At 35.3% G+C, this 23,059-nt stretch overlaps 1 protein-coding gene across 6 annotated transcripts in view; it reads right to left on the reverse strand.

Moving 5' to 3' along the window:
* Positions 1 to 23,059, reverse strand: part of EVI5 (ecotropic viral integration site 5) — a 223,954-nt gene that overhangs the window by 157,336 nt on the left and 43,559 nt on the right. For all 6 annotated transcript variants that reach the window (XM_088791322.1, XM_019752853.3, XM_019752838.3 and 3 more), the window contains exon 2: positions 10,312 to 10,541. In XM_088791322.1, the coding sequence (XP_088647448.1) occupies positions 10,312 to 10,460 (149 nt within the window). In that variant the 5' untranslated portion in view covers positions 10,461 to 10,541. The remainder of the gene's footprint in view (positions 1 to 10,311; positions 10,542 to 23,059) is intronic.

The following is a 23,059-nucleotide window of genomic DNA, read 5'->3' on the forward strand; positions in this document are numbered from 1 at the left end:
CCCCACTGAACTACTTAGTCATGGTATGCAGGAAAAGAATTGACATATTCATTAAAAATATGTAGAGTTTATAGAATGCATAGTTAGAATCATATAGTTTTATTCCTTATTGCTAAAAGTTGTGGTGAAACAACTTAGGAATACTCCTAAACATATTGCCACCTAGTTTCAATATAATTAAAATACTCTCATTGGTAATGGAAGGAGCACACTGCCTGGAAATGTCAACAATATCCAAAGACTTGAGCCTGGCAACCGGGAAAATGGTTAATACAGCATTACTCATAGGTCCACAGGCTACTGAGAAGTCTATTCAAGATTTGCTCACTTATTTTCCTCCTCCCCAGAGCATGTGGATTCACTGACTTGCATGGATTTAATGCAAAAGAAAAGCAACTACCTTCCCGTCCTACCATAATTTCCTTATAACTAATACAAGAAAAACTTTATCAGATTAAAGGGAAAAAGTACTGGCCTAACAGGAATATTGTATTCTGTAATCAAAGGCATTTCCTATAGGTTTGTGTGGCCTCCTGGCCATTTCTTATCTGCCACTACTATACAGTAATTCATAAACCCAAATTTATTAATCCTCTCAGAATACTGCCAGACAAAGACATCAGTGGTTGGGTCTCCATTAACTGGGGAATACACAATGTTCAGTCTCCTGACTACTCAGTAACTCCAAGTTTCTGTTAATCCCTCCAGCTCCAAGGGCAGCATCCAAATGGCTACAGCCCCACATTATCTGAGGTGAGGGTGCTAAAGCCAATTATCACTTGGGCTTCAAATACTATGAAGGCCGGAAAAAGTCTAGGATTGGTTGCTTCCAGAAGCTTACAAGATTTGGCAAAGAGAAAGCATTTCCAGTTCCCTAATGAATAGGACTAGGGACTAAATTGACAACAGGGAATATGCTAACACAGACAGTAACTTGGGTTACCTTCACCATATTTTTTTTCTCTTTTTTTTTGGTTGAGGAAAGTCGGCTGATGCTTTATTGCTTTGGGGGGTGCTCAGGAGCTCTGGGAGGGGCAAGCCCACTTCCTCTTCAGCGTCAGGGGCTCCGGGCTGCGCAGGATGGTGCTGGCTCTGCAGGAGGCAGCCATGCGCAGGTCCACGTGGTACTTGTTCTTGCGTGTCATGTTCAGGAAGCTGCTGACAGGTGCCGGGCGTTCGTGTCGATGGTGGTCCGCACGTAGGAGGTGGACGGCTTTGGCTGGCCAGATTTCCACATCATGACGACCACCACACCTTTGCGGTTGGCCTCTGGCGCCACGCCCACCGTCTTGCGGAGAATCAGCCCGTTGTAGCAGGAGTTGTGGGCCTTCAGATTATTGGGTTCGGTGCTGTACGTCTGCTTGTTCCTTTTGATCAGAACGCTGGAGCAGTTGCACACAGCCATCCATTGCAGATGCGGGACATGGCAATAGCGCCTCACGCTGAGGTGGCTGGAGACGGAAAGAGGACCTTCACCATATCTTTGCTACTGAGAATTGAACCGTGTCCTCACCAAGGGGATGCCTAGCTAAGAAAAATAGCAGTGTGCAATTCGTGATGGGCATAAAGCCTGTGGCAACACATATTTGATAAACATCAAAGAAAAAGCCTCTCTTTTGACAATACTATGATTGAAAAAAATACAAAGGAGAAGGGAAAAAAGAATGAGTTCTCTATTGGGAATTTGAACTGTTTGGGGGACATCCATGTAGATAAGAAGCACAGCAGTTGAAAAGCCAAGTCTGAAGCTCAGAAGAGAAGTGAAGTCTACAAACAGAAATTTGACAATTATTTGTGAACAGTTGTAGTAAACTTTGTAAATATCCTATCCTACTAAGCATAATGCTTTCCTATGGACACCAGAACTAAGATAAGGATAAACAGTAACAGGTCAACATGCCATTTGGTAACATGTAAACTGCTAACATAATTTATAAAGAGCTAAGGAAGAATCTAAGAAAGCCAAGGAAGAAAACTGTTATGTGAGAAAAACACTTGGAAAGCTAAACACACTGGCACTTAGTACAGAGGGAGTAACTTTTCAAACATGAAACATCTCTTGTAATGTTACACCAAAGAAACAGGATATGAATGTGCTGGCCCAGAAAGCAGCTTGCTAGCTAAAAGAAAGGCCAATCAGTAGCAACAAAATGTATGCCTGACTCACACAGTCACACCCTTTCACATCAACATGATCAAGCACAAATTCATGTCTCAGAGCAACAGAAAACAAGGAAAGGAGAATTAAGAAAAAGCACAAAGAATTAGCACTGGAAACAATTTAGAGAAAACTCAGAAGAGAGGTGCTTAAATGACAGGGAGCTCTCCAGTCCTGAACACACAGGGTTTTGCTTTTGCTTTTGTTTCTTTATGATGAGATATTAGAGAAGGCAAATACATGAGTCTCACAACCCCTCCCAAGAATTCTGATCAGAAACTGATGGTTTGAAGATTACTTTATACAGACATTCCAGACAGACAAGTATAGCAGACTTAACTTCTTGGACTCCTTAATTTAAAACGAGATGATCCAAAGCTAAGCTGGTTGTAACAGAAAGAGTAGTATAATAAATTTTTATTAATTATATCATCAAATCCCTCAGGCAATCAGTAAATTGATGAAAATTTTAAATCCTCAATGAAAAGAAAAAGAATAAAGGTTTCAAGTGAAGATCTAACGGTCTCTCCTATGAGTAAAAATACATGAGTTTTTAACAAAGAGGCTTGAAAACATTTTTTATTTCCTTAATGTTCATGGCTGTGTTATGAGAGCATACCCTCAGGAAAAATGAGGTAATGCTGTGATGGTAAAATTGTAAACATAATATGAAAGTTACATCATCTAAATCAGCATTGTCCAACAGAAATATAATACAAGCCCCTTAGATAATTTTAAATGTTCTAGTAGCCACATTTAAAGTAAAAAGAGGTGAAATTAATTTTAATTTATTTTATCAAATATAGTCCAAATATCATTTTAATATGTAATCAATTTTTTTATATTAATGAGATATTCTTTTTTTTTTAAATCAAATCTTCAAAATCTGGTGTACATTTTACTCTTAGAGCATATCACAATTTAGATCAGCCAAATTTCAGGTTTCATTTGCCACATATGGCTAGTGGCTATCACAATGGATAGTGCAGATTTAAATGTTGGTAAGATTCAATGACATATAAAGTTTCAAACATTCCTGATTACCATATTTAAAAAATACGTTTAGAGTTTAAAAGAACCCGTTATGTTTCATTTTCATCTCATCTCCAAAATCTGCTAAAAAGCAAAATCGGATTCCAAATAATAGAATGTGAAAGGAAACAAACATGGCTCCAATACCAATTTTTAAACCACGCAAATAATGGCCCACTCAAAATTTAAATTAGCAACATTCACCTCCTTAATTAAAATGCATTGCTATTACGCTTGAACCATACTTTCTTAAATTTATCTCTGCCAAAGCTGAGAATACAAATTCCTTGTATTTTTTAAATGAAAAAGAAAAGTACATTTAACACACAAAAAAAGCTGTCCCATTTCAACTTTAAGGCTATGAATTATTAACTTTCATCAAACAGATCTTTGATACTGTATTGAACCATTTCTTCACATCTTTCTGACATTGCCAGGTGTACTTATTTCATTTCAGATGTACTTATTTTTAAAAATCGGTAACTGCAATAAAATTATGGGAAAGAAAAAAGTTCAGAGAATTTGATATTTTCATGTTTATTAAATTTAAATTTTCTAAAATACTGCTATTTTTATACTTTCTGAATCAAAGAGAGTTAAGTAACATAACCAGAGACTCATCACTCTTGGGGAGGAGAAGATAAAAACGAAATAAAAGCATCTCTGCTCTTACAAGTAATAGTTGTACCTCATAATTTTTACTTTACATATATAACTTGCATAGCTACCTTACAAACCATAGAAGTGGCTAGAGAAAACTTACATTATTATTTCTACAATTTTCCCTTGGATTTAATATGTTTGTGGAGTAGCAGGGCAGAACAGGGGGAGGACAGCTAGACCCTAGTGTTTGTCATTTTATTTTTTACTAGAGTCAGAGAGATGTGTTTTTCCCACAGGATTATTTTCCTAAGGCAAAACAAGATGTGCCTACATTCACCCGTTCTCTACACAAAAGTCCTTCCCATGGATTCTGGGTTTCAATAATTGAGAGAAAAGAAAAGGGGAAGGGGTAAAGCAAGAGGGGAAGAGGAAGAATGTGAACTCAAAAGAGTACAAATTTTTGACTAATTCCATACAAGAACAAAGGGTGACAACTTTCTGCTCCTTTTATGTCTTTAAAGTCTTACTTGTCAAAAATCTCCTTTAGGAACATCTTTAAATAACTCTAGTAATTATTATTTGTTAACATATACACCAAGCACATCTGATATTATGGAGTAAATTGTGAATTACTTGGAAAAAAAGTTCATCCATACCTCACTTAGAACAGTTTTCAATACAACGCTTTGTGTATTTTAGTTGTATAGTAATTATTGATCATACCGTGAAAATAAATTCAATGTTAATCACTTACAAGTTCAGCATGAAAAGTTATCTTTTATGCAAAATATTTTCCATGTAAGCAGCAATTCAAAACTTAGTTCTGCCCTAGCTTCATGTCCCACTAAGTTTTCCAGGTAATATCTCCTTTTCTTCTTAATGGTCCCTGTCACTTTCTTTTCTCTGAGGATCTATTTGTAACTACCTTCACACAACCTAACACTGTACTTTGCTCTTTCACAATCCTCTTCCAAATTCATCTTATCCAAGAAACTTTGCCAATATACATATTATATTTGAAGACTGTCTCCTCCCAAAACCTCAACCAGAAGATCGTGCTCAAAATTTTTCAAATGTAGTAAGCAAAGGGGCAAAAACTTAAAACCAATAAATACCTACATACATACATTAAACCCTAACCCTAACAACAAGGACATCTGCTCACCACTTACATTCAAATTTGTGCTAGAGGTACTAGCCAGTTGCAATAAGGAAAAGAAAAAAAGATAAAAGTCATCCAAATTGGAAAGGAAAAAGACAAGTGCTTTTACTCACAGACAACATATTCATTTATATAGAAAATCTAATGGAATCTAAAAAACTAAAAAACAGCAAAATCTACCAAAACAAGTGAATTTAACAAGATTGCAGGCTACATAATCAATAAAATTAAAGCAATTTTATCTCTATATGCCAGCAATGAACAATCAAAAATTAAATTTATAAAAACTATACCAGACACAAGTAATAAGTAAATGAGAACATATTGTGTTCATAGGTGGAAGGCAATATTGTTAGGGATTCAATGCAATTCCAATCAAAACCTCAGAAAGTGTTTTTGTAGAAATTAACAACTTTATATACAATTCATATGGGAATGCTAAGAACCAAAACCAGTCAAACAAAAGAATAAAGATGGAGGATTAACACTATCAGATTTCAAGCTTTACTATAAAGTTACAATAATCAAGATAGTATCATATTGGCATTAAGATAGACAAACAGATCAATGGAACAGAAGAGAGTCGAGAAATACGCCTGTACATATATGAGGTGTGATCAAAATACACGGTGAATGTTTAAATAAAAAAAAATTATTACAGTAAAAGACACATTGCCATTAATCTTCCTCAAAATACTCCCCCTCACTTCAAACATACTTATCCCATAATTCCTGCCACATTCTGAAGCAGTTCTGGAAGTCCTCTTTTGTGAGTGTCATTAGTTGCACTGCTGTGGATGCCTCAATGTCCTGAATCGATTCAAAATGTTTTCCTGTCATGGTCATGTTGACTTTGGGAAAGAGCCAGAGGTCGCACAGTGCCAGATACAGTGAATAAGATGAATGAGGACACACCGTAATGTTTTTATTTGACAGAAATTGTCGTACCAGAAGTGATGTGTGACACGGAGGAAGCCTTTCCATGTGATCACAAAATACAGTGAATGCTGCTGCTGAGTGCCATCCAACGGAAAGGCAGGGATCTTCAATACGGAGGCAGCATGCCGAACCTTAGTAACAATGTGTGACAAGTTTCAACTTGTTCCGTGCAGTCAGTCGGGTGTGAGCTACGGTTGAGAGAAGGTGTGTTTTAAAGTGTATCATAAATTATCCTCCATCGCAACAACGCTCCGTGTCACATATCACTTCTGATATATGGCAATTTCTGTCAAATAAAAACATTATGATGTGTCCTCATCCACTTTATTCACCAGATCCGGGACCGTGTTACTTCTGGCTCTTCCCCAGAGTCAAAATGATTCAGGATATCGAGGCAACCACCACAGTGCAACTAAAGAAACACAAAAAAGAACTTCCAGAACTGTTTCAGAAAGTGGCAAGAATTACGGGATAAGTGTGTTCAAAGTGAGGGGGAGTATTTTGAGGGGGATTAATGGCAATGTATCTTTTACTGTAATACTTTTTTTTTTATTTAAACATTCACCATATTGTTTAATCACACTTCGTATGGACAACTGATTATTGACAAAAGTACAAAAGTAATAAGGGAAGAAAGGATAGCTTTTCCCAAATGGTACAGAAACAATTAAATATGCACATTCAAAAAATGTACTTTGATCTATACTTTGCTCCACATACAAAATTAACTCAAATTGGATCATAGACCTAAATGTAAAACTTAAAACTATTAAATTTCTAAGTATAATATAGGAGTCAATCTGTGTAACTTTGAGTCATCAAAAGTACAATCCATAAAAGAACAATTTCAAACTGGACTTCAAATCTAAAACTTTTGCTCTTCAAAAGATGATGTTAAGAGAACGAAAATTCAGAGTTGGGAAAAAAATGCTTGAAAAGCATACATCTGATAAAAGACTTGTATCTGAAATATATAAAGAACTCTAAAAACAAAGTAAGAAAGCAAAAAAATAAAATAAATAAAACGAAAAAAGCAAACAACTTAATTATTTTAAATGGGCAAAAATTTCAAACAGACATTTTGTGAAAGAATGGCAAATAAGCACATAAAAAGACGCTCAATACTATTAGAAAATGCAAGTTAAAACCACAAGATACCACCCCAGCCTATATGGTCAACTAATATCTGACAAAGGAGGCAAGAATATACAATGGAGTAAAGACAGTCTTCAATAAATGGTGTTGGGAAAACTGGACAGATACATGCATATAAATGAAATTGGACCTCTTTTTTATACTCTATACAAAATAAATTCAAAATGGATTAAATACTTAAAATGTAACACCTGAAGCAAAAAAAAAAAAAAAAAAAAAAAAAAATCCTACAAGAAAATATGGGCAGTAAACTCTTTGACATCACTCTTAGCAATATCTTTTGGGGTATGTCTCCCCAGACAAGGGAAACAAAGGAAAAAATAAACAAACAGAATTACATCAAACTAAAAAGTTTTGCACAGCAAAAGAAACCATTAACAAGACAAAAAGACAACCTACTGAATGGGAGAAGATATTCACCAATAATACATAAAATAAGGGGTCAATATCCAAAACATATTAGGAACTCGTACAAGTTAACACCAAAAAAACAAACAATCCAATTAAAAAATGGGCAGAGGACCTGACTGACATTTCTCCAAAGAGGACACTCAGATGGCCAATAGACAGGAAAAGATGCTCAATGTCACTAATCATCAGAGAAATGCAAATTAAAATCAAAATAAGATATCACCTCACACCTGTCAGAATGGATATCATCAATAAATCAACAAACAAGTGTTGGCAAAGATGTAGAGAAAAGGGAACCCTCACGCACTGTTGATGGGATTGCAAACTGATGCAGCTACTATGGAAAACAGTATGGTTTCTTCAAAAACAAAAATAAAAAAATAGAACTACCATATGACCCAGCAATCCCAATTCTGGGTATTTATCCGGAGAAATCCAAAACACAAACTTTAAAACATAGATGCACCCCTATGTTCATTGCAGCATTATTTACAATAGCCAAGATGGAAGCAACCTAAGTGTCCAAAGATAGACAACTGGATAAAGAAGATGTGGTACATCTATACAATGGAATGTTACTCAGACATAAGAAAAAGAATGAAATCTTACCATTTGCAACAACAATGGATGGACCTAGAGGGTATTACAATGTTAAGTGAAATAAGTCAGACAGAGAAAGACAAATATCAAATGATTTTACTTACATCTGGAATCTAAAACACAAAATAAACAAACAAAACAGAAACAAACTCCTAGATATAGAGAACAAATTTATGGTGGCCAGATGGGAGTGGGGTTGGGAGATGAGTAAAAAAGGTGAAAGGAATTAAGAAGTACAAATTGCCAGTTATAAAAATAGTCATGGGGAAGTAAAGTACAGTATAGGGAATTTAGTCAACAATATTATAATAATTATGTATGGGGTCAGATGAGTATTACTTATTGGGGTGATTACTTCGTGAAATCTATAAATGTCTAATCACTATGTTGTACACCTGAAATTAATGTAATAGTGTATGTCAAGTATAATTGAAAATTTTTTAAAAACCCAAAAGATACCAAGACCTATTAGAATAGCTAAAATTAAAAAATATTGACCATACCAAGGGTTGGTAGGGATATACAGGAAATGTTATTTTTCGTTTTTTGTTTTTAGGAAATGTTTATACACTGATGGTGGGAATGTGAAAAGTATAGAATCTTAGTAAACCATTTGACAGTTAAATGTACACCTACCATATAAACCAGCCATCGAATCCCTAGGTATTTGCCCAGGAGAAATGAAAGCATACATAGATACAAAGGTTTATATACAAATGTGTATAGCATTTCCTAACAACAGGTGAGCAGGTAAACTGTGGTACACCCATACAATGGAAAGCTACTAAACAATAAAAGAAACGAATTATTCATATAGTTCAACATGCTACAACATGGATGAATCTCAAAATAATTATGCTGAGCGAAACAATCCATTAAATGAGTACATACTGTATGACGCCAGTTCTATAAAATTCTAGAAAATGCAAACTAATTTACTGTCATGTCCAGCACAACAAGAGCAGTGTGAAGCGAGACGGGAGGCGCAGGGTTAAGAAAGACAGTAGCTACGAGTAGAGTACAAGCGGGGCCAAGGGACTCAAGCCTCAAGGACTGAGCCCCAAATCGGGCCAACGCATGGCTTCTGTTAGTAATCATACAAGAAAGCAAAGTTTGATTTTTCCATGGTCCACGAGTCACATGCCTGACTGGCTGTTCTTCCCGAAAGTCCCACGAGTCACATGCCTGACTGGCTGTTCTTCCCGAAAGTCCCCATTGTGCTCCAATACGTCCTGTGCCTTCACACACAGGCACAACCCCAGGGGATGGATCACTGTACTGAAACCATCAGATAAGAGAGCCTGACCGATATTATTCCATCGGTTCCCAGCTTTCCGGGACACTCCCCCAAGGAAGCTTTATCGACATTATTCCATCCGGTCTCGGCTTTCCGAGACACTTCCTTGTGATGTCACGGGGAAGGCGCAGGGAACAGACGGTTAGCAGCTACGAGGCAACAATCTACAGTAACTGAAAGCAGATCAATGGCTGCCTGGGAATAAGAAGGGGAATACGGATATGTTCATTTTCTTGATTTTGGTGATAATTTAACAGAAGTCAAATTTATCAAATTATTAAGTATGTGTACTTTTCTATTATGTCAATTATATGTCAAAAAGGCTGTTAGAAATTATCTGTTATTACCGTTAAAGCCAGCGGTGATATAGATCTTGACAGACTACAAAAGGTTGCTCCTCAATAATTCTTTTGTAGCTGATGCCCTAGAGAGCTTCTGATAATAATATAGTAAAGGGGCACACAGAGTCCAGAGTACACATTCCTGGCAGAGTAAACAACTATTCTATTTCATACCCATTGTCAGAAAAGGATACTTTGCCATCCATGAATAAATTTATGAAGAGATTTCCCACTCTAAATTACAAACCAGATATCCGTCCAAAATTAAATTATTTTACATTAACCAATGGGGACTATTTAGAGAGTTTAAAACAAAAATGGTACTTCTATTCACATTTTTAAATTTTTTCTAAAATTCAGGAAGAATTTAGGGAATACTCTATATTAAGAAAATAAATATCTAAAGCTATCTGAGTCAGCAGACAATTTTAGCCCAACTCCTCCAAAAAAGACTTGAATACTTTTGTTAAGCAATGTTGATGAACAAGGAGCCAAAACTAGAAAACAAACATTCTTAATAAGAGTAAATATTTAAAATTTTGATTATGGAAGATATATAGAAATAGTTGAGTCTACATAACCAGAGAGAGAAAAGCCAAGCAACTTCACTCACCTATTCTGTTCCTCCAGTTTAGCCAGGAGTTCTACCTCGTCTGGACTCAACTGTGACGGGGAAGAGGGTGAGAGGGCTGGCGTTGATAGCGTCGGAGATGACGATGTAGTATGTAATGAAGCAGATGGACTTGCCACCTGACTGGCCATCTGACTGACTGTGTGTGATACCGTGTTCTTCACCCATGAGAGAGTAGAACTCAGCTTTTCTGCAACCTTGTCTGTCGCCACCTAAGGAGAAAAAGAAGAGTTCCATGTGTTGTAGTTTTACGGTATTCATTACCAAGAACTTGATAATCCTGTTAAGTTTTACTTAAAAACCATCAGAATATTCTCTTTGAGGTGATCAAGGTAAAATCTGTTTTAGCAATAATTATCCTAACATCCAGCTTTTGGAAACTGTTTCAATTCTGCCTCATGATTAAAAACTAGATCAGTGTTTTACAAATTATTGGTTGAAATCCATCAGGGAGTGATAAAATCAATTTAATAGGTAACACTAGCATTTTTTAATAATGAAAAAGAATGGAAAATGTCAGTGTAAAGATATATTGTCTTATGAAATTTTTGTTTCAGTTACATATATGTATTAAAGCTATGTACTTACATGTATGTATATATATGGGTGTAGTAAGTTGAGATATAAAATGTATTTTTTATTGGGGTTATAGTCAAAAACATTTGAAAACCAAGGAATTCAAACATGTCCATTAGGTGATGAGCATAAGGAAATTCTATAACATGACTAATAACAATTCAACAAAAACTGGGTTTACTTGACATTAACAAGATGTACTTAGATCCATAATATCTGTCTTCAAATCACTGAAGGGTATTTTTATAGAAGAGGTGCTAGTTCTAGAGGAACAAAATAATGATAAACGAATGAGGAACAAAATTATGATAAACGGGTGAGTTAACACAGTGAGACAGATTGAAGGTACAATTTTCAAATAGAACTGTTCAGAGGTAGAATGGGATGCTTAAAAAAGGTAGGCAATTTCCTACCAATAGCTACAATAAAGCAGCTATTAGAGCCGTATGTCAAGAATTGGATGAAGGTGTGTTTCTGTTTTAAGTTGGCAACCAGAACTAGAAAAACCTTTAAGATCGCTCCTATCTCTAAGATTCAATGAATTGTACATAAGTCTATATATTTGCATAAATCATACCAACCTTCTAAACAGATATGTATACAATAAATTAAGCTGAAATACTATATATAAATAATATTCAAACAAGGTATTATCACTTTGGGAATGAAAAACAATGTAAACAATAACCATATTTGATTATATAAAACTAAACATTCCTAATGATGAGTTAACAAAGAAGGTATAATAGATTTTTAACAGAATGTACTTTTAAAAACTATCATAGAACAGCTTCTTGATTATGAAGTCAGACATATAAAAGCTGAAAACTACGAAGTACTTTTATGTGCTTTAAGAACTTAAATTTTATGCAATAGGTAAATAATTAAAGCATGATAAATTATTTTCCGAATCAGCATATTCTCAGCCAACCTTGGTTATAAAAAGCAATTCATACACACACAAATTAAAGCCCAACATATACATAAATTAAAATCCCACCCAGGCTATTTTAGCAGATAATATTCTCCTCATGGGTTGCCCAAGGCTTTCCTCCTCACCTGAACACACACACATGACCCTCTTTCTCTCTCTATCCCTCTCCCTGCCCCCTTCCTCCACCTAAACCCAGCAGAAGATTCAATATAGGTAAAGGATAACATGCAAAAGGGATTCTACGGCATTAGTTAAGCTACTCAACATGAGGCTGGAACTTCTAAGACAAACATTTGATTACAAGTGCTGAATAGTAGCAAGAATTATATTAACCTAAAGATACCTCTTATTTTCATTTTTAATAACTTTTCCATTTTAGAACTCATTTCCCTTGGGAATGTTATAGAAAGGATGGAGGCTCTTACTGTTGAGGGAAAAGCCCCCAAGAAAAACAAACAGGATGAAGTATGGGAACCAAAGAAAAGAAGCATAGGGCAGATCATTTTGGTTTCTGGGTAAAAGAAGTCCTCACCAATGCATAGACCAAGAGCACAGTTCATAAGGGCAAAAGGCCAGATAGGAACCCAGGAATAATTTAGCCAAAACTTCCTTTATGCCAGGGAAAAGGCAGGAGCCAGAGTGGACAACAAAATAGCCTACTGTGATTTGTTACCCTATTGAGCTTCTCTACATAGTTACAACTACAAATTCAATTGTGAACATGGCACTAATTTGCATCTCAAAAGCACACTACATTTTAAAAGAGAAAACCTAAAGTGTTACATTTACTAATACCATTAGTGTTGAATATACTTACAACTTTCAAGAATTAATGCTTTATATTTCCATTATATAAAAGTTCTCTGTTCAAGTTAATTGCAGCAAAGGCAAAAGACACCTATTATTTGCTTTAATTATTAAAACAAATACATTTATCATACCCTTTCTGCATACTGTAGCAACAGGTTTCCATTTAAAGAGTTAGAATAACCAAGAGCACAATCCTGACATCTTTTCAACCTTGCTGAAATGAGATTTAGTCTATAACTGTTGAAGGTTCAACAACCCATGTTCACATTTTATATTTTTAAATATAACTGAAGTATTTCATTCCAGGTACACTTTAATAGTTTAATACTCATGGTTCTAGAAATCCCACAGGACTGAATTATTTTTCATATATCAATAATTCCTATTTTTCCTTTACTTTTCCAAATCTCTACTCTGCCACCTCTAAACCTCTTTCCCTTATCCCATGGTAAACTGAGGTCATGAACACATAATAAATCTGACAATGCAATTACGTCACAAAGTTCCTCTCTACCTCATAGAGGTGTTATGTATTTATTTTTGAGCATGAACATACTTTGAAAAGATTAAAAATATCATTAAAAAGCTTTAGTAATCAGACATAAAAGGCTGCATATTGTATAATTCCATTTATATAAAATGTCCAGAATAGGCAAATCTAGACACAGAAAGTAAATTAGTGGCTTAAAGGGGCTGGGGGAGGGGAAGTTGGGGCATGACTGCTAAAGGGTACAGGTTTCTTTCTGGAGTGATGAAAATGTTCTGGGATTAGACTGTGGTGATGGTTATACAACCTTGTGAATATAAAAAGTTCCATTGAGCTATATACTTTAAAGGAGTGAATTTTATGGTATGTGAATTATTTCTCAATTTTAAAATGGCTTAGTCAATCTGGAAAAGGTACATAACATATGATTCCAACTATATGACATTCTGGAAAAGTCAAAACTATAGAGACAGTAAAAAGATCAGTGGTTATCAGGGGCTGAGAGAAGGGAGGAATGAACAGGCAGAGCCCAGAGGATTTTTAGGGCAGTGGAAAACTACTCTGTATGATATTATAATGGTGGCTACATGTCATTGTACACTTGTACAAACCTATGGAATGTACACCACCAAGAGTAAACTATGAGCTTTCGATGATTATGATGTGTCAGTGTAGGTTCAATTGTAACGTGTAGCAACCTGGTGGATAATGTGGGTAATGGGGAAGTACATGTCTGGGGCAAAGAGTATATGGGAAATCTCTGTACTTGCCAATCAATTTGGCTCTAAACATAAAACTGCTCTAGAAAAGTAAAATCTTAATAAATAATAAAAATAAATATAAAGTTTACTAAAAGCCTTAGATATTACTACAATATTTGAATAGGAGCTCCATGAGAAATAATCATGGTTCCTTTATTTATATTTTATTAGAAGTTATAAGGATGCTTTCAACTCCCAGAGGACTATTTTTATTTATAAAATTTACTGGGGTGACACTGGTTAGCAAAATTATATAGGTTTCAAATGTACATTTCTATAATACATCACCATATATTTGATCCCCTTTTCCCTCTTCTACCACTTTTTTTTCTGACAACCACTAAACTGTTGTCTGTGTCTATGACTTTTTGTTTCTTTGTTTGTCTTGTTCTTTGCTGCTTTCCATTTTATATCCCACATATGTGTGAAGTCATATGCTTCTTGACTTTTTCTGTCTGACTTATTTCACTTAGCATGAAAATCACGAGATCCATCTATGTCGTCGCAAATGGCAGTATTTCATCTTTTCTTATGGCCGAGTAGTATTCCAATGTGTATATATACGAGGTGTGAACAAACAATATGGTGAATGTTTACATAAAAAAAATTATTACAGTAAAAGACATTGCCATTAATTCCCCTCAAAATACTTCCCCTCGCTTGGAACACACTTATCCCATCTTTTTTGCCTCTTTCTGAAGCAATTCTGGAAGTCCTCTTTCGTGAGTGTCTTTAGTTGTGCTGTCGTGGCTGCCTTGATGTCCTGAATCATTTTGACTTTGTAAAAGAGCCAGAAGTTGCCTGGCGCCGATCCAGTGAATAAGGTGGACAAGGACACACTGTAATGTTTTTATTTGACAGAAATTGCCATATACCAGAAGCGATGTGTGACACGGAGGGTTGTCATGACGGAGAATGATTTACGGCACACTTTAAAACACACCTTCTCTCAACCATAGCTCACACCCAACTGACTGCACCGAACAAGCTGAAACTTGTCACACACCATTACTAACGTTTGAAGTACATTTCCCCTATTGAAGATCCCTGCCTTTCCATTGAATGGCACTGGGCAGCAGCATTCAAAGTCAAAATGATTCAGGACATTGAGGCAGCCACAACAGTGCAACTAAAGACACTCACAAAAGAGGACTTCCAGAACTGCTTCAGAAAGTGGCAAGAATGGTGTATTTGAAGTGAGGGGGAGTATTTTGAGGGGGATTAATGGGACTGTGTATTTTACTATAATAATATTTTAAAACATTCACCATATGTTTTGATCACACCTTATATGTTGAATAACAATGGTGATGGGGGCATCCCTGTCTTGATCCTGATTTTAAAGGAAAAGCTTTCACTTTTCTACCATTAAGTATATTAACTGAGGGTATGTCATATATGGCTTTTATTATGTTGAGGTACTTTCCTTCTATACCCACTTTATTAAGTGTTTTAATCATAAATAAATGTATGTTTTATCTTGTCAAATGCTTTTTCTGCATCTATTGACATAATCATATGATTTTTATCTTTTATTTTATGTGAGGCATCACAGTGATCAATTGGCATACGTTGAACCATCTTTGTGCCCCTGGAATGAACCCCACTTGATCTTTTTAACGTATTGTTGTATTTGATTTGCTAGGAGTATCTTGTTTAGGATTTTTGCATCTGTTCATCAGAGATATTGGTCTGTAGTTTTTTTGTATTATGCTTATCAGGTTTTGGTATCAGGGTAATAATGTTGGCCTCATAAAATGAGTTAGGAAGTATTGCCTCTTCTTCAATTTTTTTGGAAGAGTTTGAGGAGGTATTAAATCCTCTTTGAATGTTTGGTAAAATTCACTAGTGAAGTTATCTGGTCTTGGACTTTTACTTCTGGGAGGTTTTGGATGATTGTTTCAATTTCCTTACTGTTGATTAGTCTACTTAGATTTTCCAGTTCTCCATGATTCAGTCTAGGAAGGATATTACGTTTCTAAAAATTTGTCCATTTCACCATAAAAAAAAACACCAAAATCAGATTACAGTAGACTGAGGAGCATCTGAGAGATGAAGAATTAGGAGCTGCAAAACATTCTCATTCCCATCACTATCACGTTTACTTTTGAAACTTCTTGATTCAGAATGATTCCTGAAGGCTGGAGGTTCTAGACAGTTGATCAGGATTTTACTATACAACAAACTTTACGTTCCAAAAATGCCTTCAAATGAGACACTAACTTCATTTGATTTTATTAAACAAAGAAAAAAAAATGACACAATTCAGATAACTAAGCTGTTATAGTCATTTTTAATCATTGTTGGGGTAGCTTGTTTTATAATATCAAGGCTGACTGAACAATTTAGCTTTTTTATGATTTTTCATATTACTTAACTCACTTAATGCTCCTAATTCTGTAGGACAGGTAATGTCTTCATTTTAGAAATAAAAAATCCAAGATTAAGACTCCTTAAAAGACCTAGCTCTTAACTCAAAATGGATCAAACACCTAAACCTACGCGCTAAAACTATAAAATTCTTAGACGAAAACACAGGGAAACAGCTTCATGATAATCATTTCTTAAATAGGACACCAAAAGCATAGACAAAAATGAAAAAATTAGATAAACTGGACTCCACTGAACTATACACTTAAAAATAGTAAATCTTATGTTATACGTATTTTACCACAATCACATTTTTTAAAAAACTTACCTCTTTCAATCCTTACACAATTGACCCTTGAACAACACACACTATTTGAACGGCACGGGTCCACTTCAACATGAATTTTTTTCAATAAATATACAGTCAGCCCTCTGTATCCCCAGGTTTTGCATCCACAGATTCAACCATCCAAGGATCAAAAACAGTATTTCCAATCCTTGGATGTAGAGGGCAACTGTATGCATTCACTTATGCCATTTTATATACGGGACTTGAGCACCCAAAAATTTGGTATCTGTGGTATCCTGGAACCAATCCCCCCCGAGATACCAAGGGACTATAGTTAAGATTTTAAGGAGTCAAAAGTTATACATGTATTTTCAGCTGCATGGCAGGTCAGCGCCCCCAACCTGCTGCATTGTTCAAGGGTCAAACTGCATCAGCAATCTGTGTCTTCTCTCTTTTGGTCCTCGTTACCCTGGCTGGAGGCTTGTCAATTTTGTTGATCTTTTCAAAGACTCAGCTTTGAGCTTCATTGATTTTCTCTATTGTCCTCCTGTTTTCAATTTTATTTATTTCTGCTCTAAATTTTATTATGTCTTTTACATGCTTAAAGGTTTGTGTTGTTATTTTTCTCTAGTTCCTTAAGGTAGAAATTTAGATTACTGATTTTATATCTAGCTTCTTTTCTAATATATACATTCTGTGCTATAAATTAACCTCTAAGCACTACTTTTGCTGCTCTTCGTTTCTTTTAACTCAAAGTATTTTAAATTTTCTTGAGACCTTTTTTTACCTATGTGTTATTTATAAGTGTGTTGTTTAATATCCAAGTATTTTAATATTTCCCAACTATCTTCCTGTTATTCTAACTTAATTTCATTGTGGTCTGAGAGCACACATTAAGGTGTGTTTTATGGCCCAGCATGTAGTCCATCTTGGTAACTGTTACACCTGAGCCCGTGAAGAATGTGTGTTCTGCTGGTGTTGGATAAAAAAAATTCTAAAAATGTCAATTAAAGCTAGTTGATTGGTAGTGCTGCTCAACTATATCCTTACCAGTTTTCTTACATCTGTATCTATAAATTACTGAAAGAGAAGTGCTACAGTCTCCAACTATAATGGTAATTTGTCTATTTCTCCTTGAAATTCTATTAGTTTTTGCCTCACTAACTATTATATCTTCTTGGAGAACTGACCCCTTTGTCATTATGTAATGCTTAAATATTTTCCTTCTTTTCAAGTTGGCTTTGTCTGAAATTAACATAGCTACTTCAGTCTTTGATTATTCAAAAAACTCCAAAAAGTAAATAATTCACACAAAACACAGGTGGGTTTCAAGGCAATCTGGTTTCCAGTTTCTGGCTGTTTTTGGCCCAGGGGCAATTCCCTTACTTTTTTGGAAATACAACTTTGCATTTAAAAGGACAACTGCATTTCACAATGTTTTATATAAGAAGAGTTTTTCCAAGCTATGTAATGAACCATATTACTGAAAGCTGAAGTCCTGTACATTAAGAGAAATATTTTTTTATTATAGGACTTCTCAGGGACATAACTATATATTGTATACTGTCAGGATAGAAGATAGAGGAATGCACTTTCCAAACTTGAACAACTAGAAATCCTTTTTTCACCATTACCTGCAAGACATATTCTGAGAAATGCGGCAGTTTCCAAACAGTACTCATTCTTTAAAGTGTAAGTAACTGCATGTTCTATCTCACTTTTCTCTCCATTTCTTTGGTAATTTTCATCTATATTAAATAATTTTACATTCATTAATAAAGATAACAGTTAATATTTACTGAGCACTCACACTCAAATACTTGATGTCATCACCTAATGTAACCTCTACAACCCTATGGTGTATGTCATAATTATCCTTATATTGTTACAGCACTAACTACTTAGAGGTACTACCTCTTAGTTACTTAAAAATATGATTTCATATATATTCATATTGTAACCCAAAATAGTATAATAGGTCAAAGATACTACTCTTTTCTTAAATCTTGCTGGTTTAAGAACAACGCTATGTAAATAGTAGGCACTCGACTAATATTCCCTTAAAACTTTTGATTAATTTTGATTGTTAAACAGCATATTTCGATGAATGTAACTCCTATTCCAACTTTCTTTCGCAGCTATATACACTAATAATTTTTAATGTTTTGTATTCATTCACCAAAAAATGTTAACATATATATTAGTCTGATGGCTATTAAAAAAGCCCCTCCTGGTAAGTTTCTGTTGGCTATAAAAAAGTACAGATGAGAAAAATAAGTAGATATCAATACCAGATACAAATGGAGAAGAGAAAAAGCTATAGAATAATTTTTACAACACATCTGTAGCAGAGTGTATTTTCCAAAGATGGCCTATATTAGCTTCCTAGAACTTCCGTAACAAAGCATCACATATTGGGTGGCTTAACACAGCAGAAACGTATTGTCTCACAGTTCTGAACGCTAGAAGTCCAAAATCAAAGCATCAGCATGATCGTTCTCCCTCTAAAATCTGTAGGAAGCATCCTTCCCCGCCTCTTCCTAGCTTCTGGTGGCCTGCCAGCAATCCTATGGTTTCTTGGCTCGTAGCTGCAGCACTTCAAGCACTTCTCTCCACCTCCATTGTCACATGGCATTCATACCTCAGGTGTCTGTGTCTTCTCCTCTAATTACCTTTGCAACAATCCTATTTCCTAATAAAGTCACATTCTGAGGTACTGGGGGTTAAGATTTCAACATACCTTTTGGGGACGGACACAATTCAACCCATACATGGCCGCACTGCCTATCCCGCATCTTCCCATTGAGTAGTGGACTCTGTGTCCCCTCCTCTTGAACCTGAGCAGAGCTTTTTGACTGTCTCAACCAACAGTGTACATCACAAGTGGTTACCGTGGCTCATTCTTGGAACCCAGCTACCATGCTGTTAAGAAGCTTCAACTAGCCCACACAGAAACCACATGGAGAGGCCAAATCGAGGTGTTCTGGCTAAGAATCTAGCTGAAGTCCCAGCGTCAACACCAGACATGAATGTGAATACACCACCAAATGATTCCAGGTGCCAGATAAAGTCAGTGGCAGCCGCCGAGCCCTCCCAGGCATTACGAAGCACAGACCAGCCCTCCTCACAACGCTCTGCCCAAATGCCTGACCCCCAGAATCCACGCACGTGCTAAAATGATTGTTTTAAGCTACTAAGTTTTATGGTGGTTTGTGACACAGCTATAATAAATGGAACAGTATATTACTTCACAAAACAAAATTAAAATATTTAACAATGCTTAAAATAAAGCCAGGAAATTAGAAGCATAGAATATCAGTAAAGACATCATACTGAACTTGTTTTGTTTTTTTAAGGAGATGGAGGACTCATGGAGTTGAAAAAATACTTTTTATATACCTTTAGTGTGCTATGGGTAGGTACAAGGACATATACCAAGAAAATGTAAGTAAATATTAGAACCAGAAAATTACATTAATGCCCCGGAGGCCTGAGAGACAGCATTTAATTAAGCTAGGAAAATGTATCATTGATTTGTGGCTCAGAGTCAAATACATTTAAATCATGTCATAACTTTTTCACTGCTATTAAAATGGCATTTTGATTAATATGCTAAAGTAATGCCAAAAAATAAAATATTCATGGAAGCCTTTTGTTTAACAACTAGGCTATTTTCTTGAAATAATAATCCTGTTTTATGAGTAATACAGGATATCAAGTTGACAACTTTATGAAAAATATTTATATTTTCACTAAGACAAGTGACTAAAATAAAGTAGGAACATTTCAATAAAGATATCCAAAAGAGCTTAGTTCAATGGTATAAGCAGTTTGCAATTAAATTTATATTTAAAAAAATTAAGTCACAGCTCTAAAAAGGAATGAAGTACTGCTACATTCTATAACATGGGTTCACTTTGAAAAATTATGCTAAATGAAGGAAGCCAGTCACAAAATACCACATATATTCCACTTACATGAAATGTCCAGAATAGGCACTATCTATAGACAGAAAGTTGATCATTGATTTCTTAGGGCTGGGAAGAATGGAGGGGCAGGAAGCGATAGCTAAAGGGTACAAGGTTTCTTTTTGAAGTGATGAAAATGTTCTAAAATTGACAATGATGATGGTTGCACATATCTGTGAAAATACTCAAAACCATTGAGTTATACACTTCAAATGGGTGAATTGTATAGTATGTAAATTATGTGTCAAAAAAACTGTAAAAATGTAGGTCAGAACAAATTTCTCCATGAAATAAAAAGAGCAGATTATGCTACATGCGATGCTTGACAACCTTCTTCATCTCCAATCACGTCTCTAATAATATTCCTCTATTCATGCCTTTCTTCAACTTTCTTCACCATGCAGTTCTTTGCAGTCCCAATCAAACAGCCTAACCTTTATGAAGCACGAAGGATCTAAATTTAAATTCGTTGTTTACATCTCCATTCACTTCGAAACCTTGTCTTTTACCTCAGAATAAGGTACCACCCCCTTTTACTTGTCAATATACCCTATAATTTTTAACTTTTTAGAAGGCAACCATCATATAATGAGAATAACAATGAAGGCTGAGCAATCATAAGTTCTCACTAAGGCTTTTCTCAGTTTTGTCTATTACTTGTCTTCCCCACAAGAAGAGCCTGTGTCTTAAACATTTCTATATCCCTAGTGTCAAAGCAGATAATAAATGTCAGTGGGATAAAAGAAGAGAAAGATCTACATTTGAAATAAGCAGGAGATTACTAACTAGTAAATACAATAAATATTAATTTTAATTAGCCAAATCATGCTGACTTCAGACTCCTAGGGGAAAACTCCCTCCCTATTCAGAGCACATGAAAGCATTTGTAAATAGTTTGCCAAGCATTCAAATGGTCACTAATATGTAGATTCAAACTTTTCATACACAGTCTACATCTTGCTAAAATTGGGCTCACAACCTCAGATTTCCAAATATCCATACTAATTCAGGTTCACATAGCCGTTCTTGAAGCCCTTTTACTTAAAATGCACAATCAAGTCACCAATTTTGACACAGATGGAAATGAGCTCACAATTCAAAAATTTAATGCACACATGGAAACAAAACTCAAAAAATGACAACTGAAACAAACACAGAATTAATACCGACAGGCACTTCGACTATTGAAATTATCAAATACAGAATATAAACTAAGAGCTCCTAAAATGCTTAAAGATATAAGAGAAATTTTTTTAAATGAGCAAGGAATAGGAGACTGACACAGATCACATAAATTCTTAAAGTATGGGACTTCTGGTAATAAAAAATGTCATAAAAGATATGGGGGGAAAAACATTAGGAGAAGAGAGGATGGAAAGGCTGGGGATTAAACAGGTTATCAGCAACACATAAAGAGAAAATTGGTAAACTAAAAGAGCTGAAGACATTAACTCAAAAAGCAGCACAAAGATAAAAAGCAATACTTTGGAAATTTATTTTGATAAATGACCAAAAATAAAATAGTATGTAGTTTCCCAGACAAAGTCATTTTTCATATAAGATGGTGAAATAATAAATGAAGAAAAAAATGAATCAAGACTCAACACCAAAACAACCACATCTTAAGAGCATGTTGAAAACACCACCGTCACCATACCCTTTTACACCCTCTCCTATGAAGGCAGAAATCTGGGCATTTTAGGGATCACAAATCCCTATGAAAACTTCGTACACATGTAAACAAAATTTTATAAATAGTTTTTGAAAGGTTCACATCATCCACAGACCCCGTACTAATAATACCTGCCTTCCTTTAGCTAATATCTATTTCACCACCTTTTTCCCCCTTAGTTATAAACTTTTATCAGTTACATGAGGCCTAAGACCAAAAAGAATTAAGTACTTACTTTATCTGTTCACCTCCCACAATGAAAAAGGACAATTCAGTTCTCTTTTCCCTTCACCCACGTCATCTGCCCCTCGCCCACCATGACATATATATATTTCTTACGTATATTATCCCTATATAATTAAAACGTGCTTTTGATTGCATCAAGATTCAGTGTATACATTAATAGAGCTATGTAACTTTAGTAATAGCTATTCTATGAAGTGTGCTGTGATTACTTTTATTTTCTTGGCCCAACTTTTTACATTCCCTTGAGTTAATGTTTTAATTTTGTTTGCTTAGCTGCATATGTACTTGCTAATTTATGCCCAAATGTTCCCCAATTCATCCAATTTTATAAATCTCCTCAACTCATTTATCACATTTGCCATCAATTTTACATCTTTGAACACGTCCATTCTGAAACCTCCTGACTTGTTCCATTCTGGACTGGCTGTTCTCACACCTGGTGCACAACTGTCATCCAGGCATCTCCCTTCTCTGTTATCCAGGCAGTTCTTTCACCTCTCTCCTGGGCTGAATAATTTGTCCTAACATCAAGTTTTCCTTTTTCTTGGTATATTCTTTCATTTTGGTGGGGTATCTCCTCGAATAGCTTCATGAGAGGGGTTGCATGAGAGGTAAAT

The sequence above is a fragment of the Rhinolophus sinicus genome, chromosome 14 (genome assembly GCF_057876585.1).
Source record: "Rhinolophus sinicus isolate RSI-liver-muscle chromosome 14, RSI-T2T, whole genome shotgun sequence".
Taxonomy (NCBI): Eukaryota; Metazoa; Chordata; class Mammalia; order Chiroptera; family Rhinolophidae; genus Rhinolophus; species Rhinolophus sinicus.